We start from the raw sequence: 13,764 nt of genomic DNA on the forward strand, positions 1-13,764 counted from the left end.
TGAACCTCAGGGACCTAATGTGTCCTGTCATTCCTTTGCATGTTGAAGTCCCCAATGAACACCTCATAGTCCATGACACGCTCCCTCTCTTGATCATCTGAGTGTCCCTGTTGAGATGCTAGTGCAGAATGCTGTTCTTAAGGCATGAAATGGACATCACCATCTTGTATCAGAGCAGTTGTGATTGTCTTCAAGAGAGCCTCATGAGAGCAGAGCTGTTAACATCCCCTTGTAGAAAGAGTAGGGGTAGGGCTATAAGGCCATAGGGCCCTCATGTGAGATTACAGCCACTCTCCCCTTCTTGCACTCTCATCTGCAGACTGACTATGCAGTCTCATTTGGGACTTCAAAGATTGCAATGGCCAAATGTACCTGGTTTCTGGAGGTGCTCTGAGAGGAAAGTTAACTGAAGCAGGGGTTTAATCTTTGCAGCTCTTAGGCGGCTTGCAGTTACACTGGGCTGAGGCATCTCTGTGATGCAGCTCTTCAGGGTTGTCCTCACTTCTATAAGTAAGCCCAATGAACTCAATGATTCTTGAAGCTGGACTTGGTCAGAATGGCTCTTTTGGCCTGTCACTGGGTTCTATTTTGGGTGGATAGTCATCGTCTACAACTAACTCTTCAGGAAAAGTCATATAATAGGTGCTAAGAGAGCTGGAGTGTTACAGGAAGCTAAGGCTCATTGTTGGGATCCTGTATGAAACACACTCTGAGGAGGTGAGAGAGCACTCAGAGGGAATGCTATTTTAATCACCCAATATGGCGGCCAGATTCAGTACTGAGGAAGAAGTGTTCCTGGCTCTGAACACAGAGCTTCTTAAAGCCCAAGAGGGACTTCAGACCATGTGTTGCAAGGAGTCACAGACCAGGAGAAAGGTACCCCGTATCACCCTCCCCATGGGAACTCAGGTTAGGATTTCAATCTCCATGCTATACTAACAAACCAAAGTATATGAGGAAATTAAATTCTTCTTCAGAATAATCTGTCTGTGGGAGACACATGTTCCTGAAATGGCCGGAAAGCAGGTGGCTATTTCTCTCCCATTTACTTACAACATTAAACTGAAAACAGCTTCTCATGAGGATTTCCTTTTATATCATCCCATACCAAATAAAAAAGTGATACAAGAATATTAGAAACATTTTAAAATCTCCTCAGGGTGGGGTGCGGTGGGGAACACAGCTCTGGTTTCCTCTAGCATCATTGCCCAAAGGCAAAAACATAAAAATATACCAAGGAAGAGGAGGCCTTTCCCACAAACTCGGCACCAATCTTGAATACTGAACTCACTTCTGATTTCAAAGGGGGATATTTCCATCCCAGAGTGCAGAGCTCCCACTGGGAATGCCCAAGTTAGTTTGGAAATTATTTTCAACCTGAGTAGTTCCACATAGGTGAAATGGGGACTGAGCTAATCTAGCAATTAACACAGCTGCTCAGGGGTTCAGTTTAAATGCATTTCCTAGGAAATCACTTGCATTTGGACCCTAAGCTCCACTCACTGTGGTTTATTGCTCATATTTTCGTTCTCATTAAAGCCATGCTAATTCCACATCCTATTTAACTCTCCCCTCGAGCAAGCCAAGTGCTCTTCCCTCTACCTTTTGAATGCTCCCTCGCAGCAGTCTCCTTCATGGGGTCTTTTCTTTCCCAGTCCCCTCCACGTCCTGAGCACCTCCCTGTAATGTGCTATTTTTGAGACCACATAATTTGGCAGTTAATGACACTTGGCATTGGCTTTTGCTTTATTCCCTCCATGTGGTACCATTTTTCTCCCCTGGCTTTAAGTCCTGTGTTTTGATTTTCAAGAGTGTCCTGGAGTGCTGAATACAAGTTTGGAAAAATATTTGTGGGTTTATTGTTTGTTCCAAAGGAGACTCTACTCAATAAGAGAAACTCAGGGAGGCTCAGAGACTAGGTGTTGAAAGGAAGAGCTTGGAATCTGGCCAACTCCATTACCTTCTACTTTGTGCCTTAGTGCAATTTCCTTCTCTCTTCCCCATCCCCTGACTCACCTTGAAGAGGAGGATAAGAAAGGTTACCTCCTTGGTGAGACTGCATGTGGAGTCAACAAGACAAAGAATAAAAGGTGCAAAGAGCAAAGAAAGGCTAGACACACCCTAAGCATTAAAGAAGTGATAACCACTGTTGTCAACAGGTTTCCTCAGAACAAACTAAACCATCCAGCAAACAAGAGGTGCAGACCAAGCACCTGTCTCCTGAAGGACTACTTTGCTTGGCATTCCTCTTGATACTTTGGAATGCCAAAAATTCGAGTTGGATGTCTTCTCTTTGACTCTGCCCAATAACTCCTGGCTGGATGGGGTGGCACAATCCCTCATACCACCACTTTGGAGGCAGAAGAATGCAGATAGTGAGTAGAAGGCCAACCCCGGGCTACATAGTGAGATCTCATCTCAAAAAACCAAGAACATTTGATGCAGCTTTATGGTAGTATGTTTGTCTAGCACGTGCAAGGTCCTAGGTTTGTTTCCCGCTACTGCCAAAATAATAAGGCAAATTTTCAAGATACTATTACTAATTAGTTATTTTCTTGAGTTTATGTTCTAAACTTAGGGTTGGGTGTCCTTTACATAAATAACTATATCTTATTTTACTTTGTTTTGGTTTTATGGGGTCTTATGGGTTTTCAGCAAGGAATCTTCCACTGAGCTATATCCAGTAACTATCTTAGAAATAGATTCCCATTCTTATTGGTACTATTAAAGCATTTGCAGTCAAACCTCCAATTTTCAAGAGCTGGTTATTTCATTTCCTTGTGCCTCCATTTCTTCATCTATAAATCAAGAGTCACAAAGTAAGCTTACTCACAGGTTTAAATGAGACACAAAAAATACCTAGAGAGTAGCTTTTTTGGCCTTTTGAAAAAGTTACATGGAAAACTGTTACTGTAGAAACTTCCTAAAATATATACATATATAAAAGGAGTTTTAATGGAGTTTCCCTGTGGTGGGGGCATACAACTTGAACTACAAATGATATGCTACCAAACCTCTTTTTGAGTTGTTGGTCCCATAACCCTGCCCAAATATCACAAGCTATTTCTTGTTTACACTCCAGAACTTGGTGGTAAGACCCTATTGCTGAAGATAGTACACACTTGAGTCATAGAACATGGAGAAATCTAGCTACACTGGATGTTCCACCCTTACTGGCTAGTGTGCAGAGTGCTGGGAGGTGCTATGTATGTCTGGAAGAGAAAAGCAATTATCAGTGTCACCCAGCTGTGAACACTGCAAAATACAATAACTTATCTGGCAAGAAGCTATGCCCATAAGTGTAATAGTGGCACACATGTCATGGGAGTAACCAAGTTCGTTCGTTCTTCCTTCCTTCCTTCCTTTCTTTCTTTCTTTCTTTCTTTCTTTCTTTCTTTCTTTCTTTCTTTCTTTCTTTCTTCTTTCTCTCTCTCTCCCTCCCTCCCTCTCTCCCTCCTTCCCTCCCTCCCTCTCTTTCTCCCTCCCTTCCTCTCTCTCTCTTTCTTTCTTTCTTTCTCTCTCTCCCTCCCTCTCTCCCTCCCTCTCTCCCTCCTCCTCTCCCTCCCTTCCTCCCCCCTCTCTCTTTCTTTCTCTCTCTCTTTCTTCCTTCCTTCCTTTCTTTCTTTCTCTCTCTCTCTCCCTTCCTCCCTCTCTCCCTCCCTTCCTCCCTCTCTCTTCTCTCTCTCTCTCTCTCTCTTTCTTTCTTTCTTTCTTTCTCTATTTATTTTCGATTTAAGGCCCACTCTGTGAGATGGAACCATACCTGACACTGTCAATGAGACCCAGAATCTGAGGTCATATAGCTCTGAGGTGACGTAGGAAAAAATGTACTGCAATTCTTCTGCTCAACAAACATAGCAATAAATGCTCCTAATGACATATTACCAGATTTATAGATCAGTGCATTGGCCAACCCTCATCAGAGAAGAGTTTTCTTGCAGTAGATTGCGGCTAGCACAGGAACTCACAACTCTTGGCACACCTCTTTCCTAGGCAGAATGGCGACATTGGTGAATGTATTGGCCCCATAGAAGGGAAGTGTAGGTGAAAGCTAACATCTCAAAAATACCCACCATGGGTATACCCAGAATAACACCCCAAAGATCTTTGGGTTCCTTGCATTCTGATTTGAAAGGACAGTTCTGGGAAGAAAATGTGCTTATCTTTCAAAGAAAGAAAGAGAGGAGAGAAAGAACAAAAGAAAGAAAAGAAGAAAAGAAGGAAGGAAGGAAGAAAGGGAGAGAGGGAGGGGCAGGAGGGAGGGAGGAAGGGAGAGAAGGAAGAAGGGAGGAAGGAAGGGAGGAAGGAAGGAAGGGAGGGAGGAAGGAAGGAAGGGAGGAAGGAAGGAAGGGAGGAAGGAAGGAAGGGAGGAAGGAAGGAAGGGAGGAAGGGAGGAAGGAAGGAAGGAAGGAAGCCAAATAACAACACTCTCTCTAAATTTTGAATGTTTCCCAAAATAAGCTTTCTTTAAACTCTTCGCACTTCCTTTTCTTAAATAGAACTTTCTTATCTCTTTTTATTACATATTCTACTGTTTTAATGATATTTATAGGTAAACACCATTAAAGTCAGTCTTTCCAACATTTACAGATAACTTAAAAGCCACAAATACAAATGGAAATATAAAACCCTTCTGATAAAATGCAGCAAAGACACTGTGAAAGACAAAGCTTACAGCCACTCTACCAGGAACCCCAAAAGTGTAGACTGTTCCAAGAGCTAGATCGTAAATCAACATGGAGGGTTGGGGTGTAGCCCAATGATAAACCTTGTCTAGTAAACATAAGACCCTGGATTCAGATCCTAGTATGACACAGAGAGGTTGGGATATGTTGAAGACATAGGATAGGTTCATGGGAATCAAGATATCAGGGTAACTTTGATGAGTGTGTGGATGCACTAGAAGTGGACCTGGAGAAAACAGAAGAAAATTCAGGCTGAAGCAGGGCTCACACAGATACATAAAGGAGTGCTACAGCCCATAGCTAGGATATCTTCACCATGGCTTGACAGTTTGTTGAGGATGCACGTGGCATGACACTTAGAGGATGAGGATTTGGATACAAATGTACTCCTCTTGTCTTCCCATTTAGTAATTCTGCAGTGTTATGCATTCTCTATCTCCTTGTGCCTTGTCTGGGAAATGGGGCTAATAAGCAAGTATAGAGAGAGGTGAATATCATATATGAAGTTCCTGACATCATCCTTAACACAGGGGAAGGGTATGCAGACATCAATAACTGCTGTCACTACCTCTCACATGGATTTTCAGGTCATAACAACCCACAGCCTCTGAGCATGTGGACCCTCCAGCCAGATGTCTCCCTAGCCTAGTTTTGGTCTTACTAACAGCATTTTGACCAATTGGCATGGTGGGGAAGAAATGGTGACCATTGTCAGAGCACCCAGGTCTGCACGTTGTTTTAGACTTTGTTTGACAATTGAGTGTTTGGAAATCGTGTGTACAGAGTATGCTCATAGGATGTATCAATAGTGGTAAATGCCTTGACAGGCACCAAGCCACCCAACCCAGATTCACCTGCTTTGCCATCCTCCTTGACCTTTGCCCAACAATGATTCTCCTGGATGATGTCTTACCCGTGACGTGGAGCTTTTCATCGGTGACCTCAGCCTTCAGATAAATCCGCCCCCTCTTCTCTGTGTGATCCATTCCGCAGAGGCTAGGGACGTTGATCACACATTGCTTGTGAACATTCATGTCGCAGGCTGTGAATCAAGAAGGCAAAGGGGTAAGGTTGGCCATATGGGCTCGCATCCCTGCCTCCGTGTTTTGGTGTCTGAGCAGTGGAGCTGATTCTTCCCTAATGTGATACTTTGCTATAATGTTTCTGGTGACATGAACTGTTAGCAGATGTCCCTTCCAGCACCGGCTTCCTCCTCTGAGTGGCAATATCCTTAAAATATCTACCTCACATTTGTTCAGTCTTTTCCCCAGCAAAAGAACCCAGGTTTTCTTCTGTGACTATTTCAAATACTTCACAAAATCTACACAAGTGAGTGTATACAGAGTTCAGACTAACTACTTTATAGTCTATGTGCACGCAGACATGCAACTTACAAATTTTTAACAGAGGATTCACTTCTCTGATGAGAATTTGTTCTGCCTTTCTGAGCTGGCCACCAAGAATGTGACAATTTATGAGCTGAGTATAGGAAATTTATAAAAATTTCTTTCCCTCAAGTAACTCAGTATTTTTGGGAAGGTGTAAGTATGTCGCCTTATTGTTTTTTTTTTTAAGGAATTTGTGTTTGATATTTTAAACCTGTCTTCAAATATTTAAATATTAATCCAAGTAAAACAAATATATGCCTGGCATAAGCCATTCCTTACACTGACATTATGTAGGCGAGACAGGGGGAGGATAAAAAAAGATCAGTCTTATTTCCATAAACCAAAGCAACCCTGAGAAGAATCCCCAGGGCTGACTACAAACATGAGGCTGTGTAGGTGTGCTGGTTCCACCCTCCTGGTACCCTGGGCTTTCTGGAATCCTCACCCACTCTCCCTGGGATGTTAACAAGATTAATCTGCAATATTCAAGGCAGAACCTGGCTATTCCTTTCATTCTCAATGTTTAATCTGAACCTGGAAGCATACCTTTTTTTGAAAAAGTCATAAATAAGACCTATTTGCTGCAATTAAATACTGAAAACTGCTTCCCACATGTGGATCCCCTCAGGTTTCTGTTCACAAAGCTCCCTGCTCAAGATGCTGGATTGGCTGGGGCTTAGCAATGAAGACTCTGCGAGGCTGTGCTGTTCATGTCCCAAGCCCTATCTACACTTGGGTACCTGGGGCACAAGCTGAAGCTTGAGGATGATTATTACAGGGCCTTGGAAAGAATATGGGTACCAAGGATGGTGTGGGGGCATGAACACATACTGGGGTTACACTTGGGAGTGAGCACACAGTGGGGTCACACTTGGGAGTGAACACACATGGGTTGTACTCTGGTTTTGGCTCTACTCGAAACAGCTTTTGTACCTTGGAAAGTTCCTTTGCACACTCTGATCCCATTTCTAACCCTACAAACTAAAGGGTTGGCTGACATAAGTGGAGGCTAGTGCTTTCCCCAACAAGAGGAACTGTGCACAGAGTACAACGAGACAGCGGACAAGGGCGTGCACAGGGATGGCTGCATGTCTGCTAAGGCACGGTTGGGATCCTGATGCCATCGGCTCATTCTCCTCCTTCTAGGAAGGAGCCCCCAGATAGCAAGTCCACAAAAAAAGAACTTACAAAAATCATGACTTGGGTCAGTGGCTTTCAGAATAGTTTAGAAATGGAGTTCTTTTCTTTTTTTTCCAAGTGAAATCTAAAGCAGAATCCTAATATGTAAAACCAGACAGATGTTAATGTCAAAAATTAAGCTAATAAATTCAGATTTATAGAATTTATTTATTACCAAGACATTCAAGGGTAGCCAGGAAACAAAACCCTAAAATGGATGGTTTGTGAGGCTACTTAATGTCTGTCCTGGTGGGAAGTTCCCCAAAGTTTGGGTGCTGGAAATTTCACCCAATGTAAGAGAGGCCTTTGGGGGGGTAGACAGTAGTACATGAGCTTGTGAGCATGACTCTGAGGGGTTCCCATGATGGCACTGTGGCTTTATAAACAGAAGGGAGCTCTCAGCTAGTCTCCTAGTCTACCTTTCCAGAGGAGGCCCCTCTACCATGTTCTCATGTTACAACATGGCTAAAGGCTGGTCCTTTATTCTTGGACACCTCAGCCCGGAGAGCTCTGAGATTAAATGAATCTTTATTCTTTGTAAAGTACCCCCATTTCAGGTACTTTGCTACAGCAGCAGCAGCAAATGACTAGAAACCATATCTTGCAGTTCATCTGTTTCTGCATTGTAATTAAAATTACTCGGCACATAAAATCCTTGCTTTATCTGGAAGAGAATAAATGGGGATGGGGTGGAAGAGTGCATCTCCCCTTCCCCCAGCAGACTTCTCAGGGGAGTGCGTTGATTGGGGGACTTGGTGACAAGCTCTACCACGTTAGCGGGGCTGAGATATTAATGTTGCAGTGTCCTGCAAACTCTGTCAAGGTTGACATGTATGCCACACATGTGAGTGTTCATTTTTGCTCCATGTTTAAAAATGATGTTAACGTTTACTTATTGTGCTGTCCTGGCCACAGCACACAGGTGGAGGTCAGAGGCCAATCTGCTCTTCCCTTCCATCCATCATGTGGCTCCCAGAGATTGATGCCAGGTTGTAGACCTTGGTAGCAGGCGTCATCACCCACTGGGCCATCTCTCCAGCCCTGCTCCAAGTTTTAAAATGGCTAAAAATACATTTACAAATGTACTTAGGATTACCATTTTTAGAAACACTGAAAATGACTAGAATGATGTGTTTGGAATCTGAGGGTTTCTTGAAGCACAGAAGCCACTGGCGTGGATGATAAGGCCATTAACCTGCACAGCTAGGTGAGCTGAGCGAACCCAGGGCTCTGGGAGACTCTCCACGGCTCTAGCTTTCACATACTCTGACGCATGCCCAACACCTCAGGATACAGAGCTCCATGGTCGATTCTTAGGAATGAGAGCTTGCTGGTGCTTTCCTAACAGTTATTAAGAACCCAGGCTTAGCGGCTGCCTTTTCATGCCTTAAACATACACGTTTTTATTTAAGTTCCAGCTGGGCAGATTTGTCACTAGAGAATTAGCGAAACAGAGAGCAAGCTTCTGAGGCTATGTGTCTCTCTCCTTTGGTGTTGGATAAGGATGCAGACGTGACCGTGGAGGAGGATGGAAATGGCCTCCTGTCCCCCGTGTCACTGACCTCCATGATGTCACACATAACCTGGCTGCTATAGACCCATCTGCTCATCACCGGGCAGAGTGAAGTAAGCTCAAGATGCCACCCTGGATGTTATGCTAGCTTTAGCTTTGGTTTTATGGAGAAGCCTGCTGGATTTTTCCACAGTCCACCCACTAATTAGAGGCATAGGAAGATAATGACTGGTTTCTTAGCTTATTTTGAAGCCAACCAAATGTGGAATCTGGAGGTGGGGAATCTTCTGTGGGGTTTGACTAGCCTGCATTTTACAGGGATTGAAGATCTCTCTCTCTCTCTCTCTCTCTCTCTCTCTCTCTCTCTCTCTCTCTCACACACACACACACACACATATACAGTGTGACTGTACCAACTAACTTCATTTATAAACCAAATTACCTTTGGGAGGGTCACAGTTAGACAAGTAAATAGTTAGAACAAACCAGAGCCCAAAACCTGGAGAAGAGGGCAGTCCCTGTCTTTGAGCCCTGTCTTTATCTGAACCTATTCTCTTTGGTGGCGAGCTGTTGTGGAGAAGTTTCTGAGACCTTGGCCCTGAACAAAGCCAGACATAAGCTGTAGAGCCTGGCCAACTACTGGAAAAGAAGACTTACTGTCACATTTCATCCCTTGGTGGATAAGTCCATAGAGCAGGGACCCACAGTGATCACAGAAGGTAGGGCTTCCATAGGTGTGGATTTTGAACTTGTGCTTGCTCCTGGGGTCCTGGAGGGAAAAGAACAGCATTCATTTCAGGTTGATTCAGCCAAGTTCACAATCTATTTTCATTGCACATTTTGGCTACTATTAGACTGTGTATTGTTCCCTAGAGTCAGAGAAGTGTGCTCTGTCTCTCTCCCTCCCTTCCTCCCTCCCCCCTCTCTCTCCCTCTCTCTTTTCCCCCTCTGTGTTTTGACTATATCACATTTTAATGTAGCAAACACTCATGTTCCCCCCAACACACACCTTTAAGGTATAGAATTTATACATAGTCAATGACAAAGTTTCCATGAATGTTGTCACCATCATCACAGTCTGGGAGGAGGCATGTTCAGTGTTTCAAAGTATTCCTGTCCCTGTACCCAGAGACACCCCAACATCTAGCAAGGCAGTGGCCCAGAAGAGGCAAAAAAAACCTTATAAAGCTGATATGAATAAGCAGAGGTCTGGATCCTTTTGGAAGTCTCTTGGCTTCTAGAATCCTGATAGGCTGTGGAACCAGATCAACCCTAAGATTGACAGGACTGACCTCTCGATTGTGCACTATCTCCAGAGTCTGTGTATTTGTGTGGGAGAGACATCAGTGGTTAGAGGAAAACCTTAAACCCACTGGAGTGGCCCTTCCTCAAGTATAGATGCAGGCTCATTGCTTTCTCTAGCAGACCATACAGAGTGTGAGGGTGCAACCAGAGATCTATCCTTCTAGGTTCCTAGTCTTCAGTGCACAGATAGAGAAGCAGAAAATTATATCCATCTATGTATGTGTGTATATATATATATCTATATATATGTATATATCTCATGCCATAGTGAGTCTGGATTCTGGAGTCTCTGGCTGGATTTTGGTACCTTTCAGAGGCATGGATTTGGACAAATGACTTGTTCTTCCTGTCTTATCTGCAAACTGGGAAGTCAGCATCACCAAACTTGCAGGGTTATAACAAGGACAAAACAAGCCAACCTTTGTAAACTGGCTAAAGAAATACCCTAGTAGGACACTGTCCAGTGCAGGGTGAGTGTGCAGGCAACAGAGAAGGATGGTGCAAGCTGCTGGTTCTAGTGGTGGCTTCTCCTTCTCTTCCTCCTCTTCTCCCTCCTCCTCTTCCTTTCTTCTTCCTCTTTCCTCTTTTCTTTTCATCTTAACTTTCCTCATGGTACCTCTCCTCTTTGTATTCCACCCCCACCCCCACCCCAACTATGTGGCCTAGGCTTGTCTTGAACCTTCAACTCTCCTGTCTCAGTACTTCTCAGCACTGCAATTTTGGGATTAAAGATGCGTACCACCACACAGAGCCCCCAGCTCCTCCAAGGAGAGGACTGAGCAAAAAGATCTTTGTGTGCTACTTGAACAACAAGCTAATGTCATAGTCAATGTGCACATACAAGTCCTTTCCTCATGAACCTGGAATGTGGCCTGAGCAACTGCTAGAGCACAGAGGGCAAAGGGGGGGAGGGGCAGAAGGCAGGGGTTCCATGAAGATACATTAAGCACGGGCTCTCCTCGAGGTGGGTGTTGCCCACACAGAAAAGGATAAGCTGGGCTTCTAACTTTCCAAGGTACCTGAGCACCAAAGGTCTAACAGGATTCCAAAGGCAAGTGTGGCTTTTGGTTGACTTTGAAACCCACAACCCAAGCTAAAGATATCCCAAATGAATGATTATGACTGCTTTTTAAAGGCATGAGTTGGAAAATTCTGGAGTGTCTTAATCATGCAGAAAAGTTTAAAGAAAAGCAAGCCAGACACTCACATTAGCTGTGGTAAAGGTGTGAACATGTCTCCTTGTTCCTCATTCTAATATTGTCACTCTCATCTTACAGAGATGGTGATGGCCACGCCCCCCCCCCCCCCCCCCCCCCCCCCCCCCCCCCCCCCAGATCTCCATGGCTCATACATGTTGGAACTAGAATCTGATCACCCAATTCTTACTGTACAAGCTTTCAGATGTCTACCCAGCATGAAGAACTGGCTCTTGCCATCTCAAACTTCTAGAGCTGTACCTCAGTTTTTTGAGGGAGAGGTAGATATACCAGCTCTTTTATAAATAAAATCTCAGAATGCAACTATGCTCACTTAGTGACGTGGTTTCTGTGGCTACAATGGCAGAGTTCAGCATTTGTGGCAGAGATGGAATGGGCCACAAAGCTGAAAATATTTACTACCTAACCTTGTAAGAAATATTTGCCAAGCCCAGCTTTAGGGCAACAGGCTTCATATAACAGTCCATCAGTTAGAGTGATTACAAATACTGTATCTAGATGCTCCTACAATCACAGACTCTGGGGAGGAGCCTCCACTTGCTGTTCTACCTCCTCCTCCTTCCTGCTCTCCCTCCCTCCCATTCTTTTTGGATACAGAATATCACTATGTAGCCTAGACTGGCCTCAGACCCTTTCCTTAGCTTGTTGAATAGTGGGATTGCAGGTACATGCTAGCCTGCTCTGTTCCAGTCTGTGCTTTAACAGCAGTCTAGGGAAGATTATCCCAAGGTTAGAAGACTGGGAATCAGTGCTGTAGGAGGTCATTTCACAGACAACAAGGCCTCACAGTAGTAACTGAATACATGTGTCGACGACCAGCGTTATTGTTTTCTTTTAAAGTTTTTATTATTTGTATATGTGTGCATGTGCATGCACACGAGTGCCTATGTATGCCACCTTGCCCGTGTGAAGGTCCATGGATGACTTCTGAGAGCTGGTTCTCTCCTTCCACCATGTGATTTCCAGGGATCAAATTTTGGTCCTTGGGTGTAGAAGCAAACACCTTACCTATGAAGCCATCTCATTGGCTCATGATTAGCAATACCCTTGAAGCAGCCCACTGTCTGCCCTTCTAAAGGCCCCTCTCCAGTCACAAAATATCTCATGTCCTTGTGGGAGTATTTTCCCTAGATATTAATGGCTATGAAGATGGAGTGAAGAGCAGCTGATCAGTTACTCTGATGTCTGAGACATGGGCCAGAATGCTGAAGGATTAGGCTAGCATCAGTACCAATTATCTGGACCTATGTTGACAGTGAAGGTTGTTCCCTACAATGTGGAGGGCAAAGGAGATGCTGGGGGGGTGCGGGGGGAAGGAAGTAGCCAGGTTGCCTGCAGAGATAAGGCATCAACAACTGGCAGCAAATGAAGAGTGGCAGCTTACTGCAAACCCTCCAGAGGATGCACAGGGCAGACAGCCCTGGGGGTGGCTGTCCTGTCAGCTGACTGTCACACACATCTTTATTGATGTGACACGTGGGCAATGGGCCTCCCTTTCAGGAAAACCTAAGTTTTACTCATCTGACGCTCATATGGCATCTCCAGGCTCCAAGTGCTGGGAGACATAGACAAAGAGGAAGCCATGACTGCTACTTCTTGTGTGTGTGTGTGTGTGTGTGTGTCTGGAGAGCCACCAGGTCCCAGAGTCCTTCACTACCAAAAGTGTGTGTGTGGGGGGGCCCTCGATTTTATTTATAAGTTATGATGGCCGTATGTGCTCGCGTGAAATCCAGCAGCATATGAGCATACGCAAAGGTTTTGCAACTTATTAAGAGCTGGAAAAGTATAAGAAGCTGCTATTATGTTAGCCATAGAAACAAACTTCATGAAGCCCAAGGTTTTTCTAAAATACTTCAGTGGCATGGGCTGTTATGGAAACATCCAGGGATCTGGGTGATTCCAGCCTTGACTTGGGGTCAGAGTGGAGGCTGAATGGCGGATACATCTTCAGTCCCGCTTCCAGCACACTGTCTCTAGTCTCCGGGAGGTTCCTTGGCAATCACTCCCATGTGGTAAATTTGAAACTGTTCAGTGGCCTAGATTAGCTCATGCATGGTCCCAACTTAAAGGTCAAGGTGCTGCTATTGCCTGCAGAGAAGGATGAAGCAGAAACATGGAAACTCATGCAGTGTAATGCATGGCACCAGGTCTGACAACCTTGTTACCTAAATGGGACTCACCACGCTTCACAGAAAGCCACTGGAGCAGAAACTTGCCTAGGCTGTCTGCATTTATACCAGAGCCACTGAGGAGCAGAGTGTTGGCCTTCTCTGGGCCTCAGTTTCCTATATCTGAATCCTGGACCATGGAGGTGGGAATGGGGCTTCATATGAGATCTTACCGAGCCCCGAGCTTGTCAGGAGGTGCCCGGTGCCACTGAGGGTGGAGAAGGAAGAGAGCAAAGCGGGGAGGCGAGGCTGCTGCTAAGATTAAAGTTGGGAACAACTGTACTAAATGGTCCCTTCCATTCTGTCTTG

General features: G+C 44.7%; 1 protein-coding gene across 2 annotated transcripts in view; it reads right to left on the reverse strand.

Moving 5' to 3' along the window:
• The window catches only part of Prkca (protein kinase C alpha), a 412,947-nt gene that overhangs the window by 115,810 nt on the left and 283,373 nt on the right, over nucleotides 1-13,764 (reverse strand). For both annotated transcript variants that reach the window (XM_031350714.1, XM_031350715.1), the window contains exons 4-5: nucleotides 9,423-9,534; nucleotides 5,599-5,727 (exon numbers count right to left, since the gene is read on the reverse strand). In XM_031350714.1, the coding sequence (XP_031206574.1) occupies nucleotides 5,599-5,727; nucleotides 9,423-9,534 (241 nt within the window). The remainder of the gene's footprint in view (nucleotides 1-5,598; nucleotides 5,728-9,422; nucleotides 9,535-13,764) is intronic.

This window comes from Mastomys coucha, unplaced genomic scaffold (assembly GCF_008632895.1).
Source record: "Mastomys coucha isolate ucsf_1 unplaced genomic scaffold, UCSF_Mcou_1 pScaffold5, whole genome shotgun sequence".
NCBI classification, from domain to species: domain Eukaryota; kingdom Metazoa; phylum Chordata; class Mammalia; order Rodentia; family Muridae; genus Mastomys; species Mastomys coucha.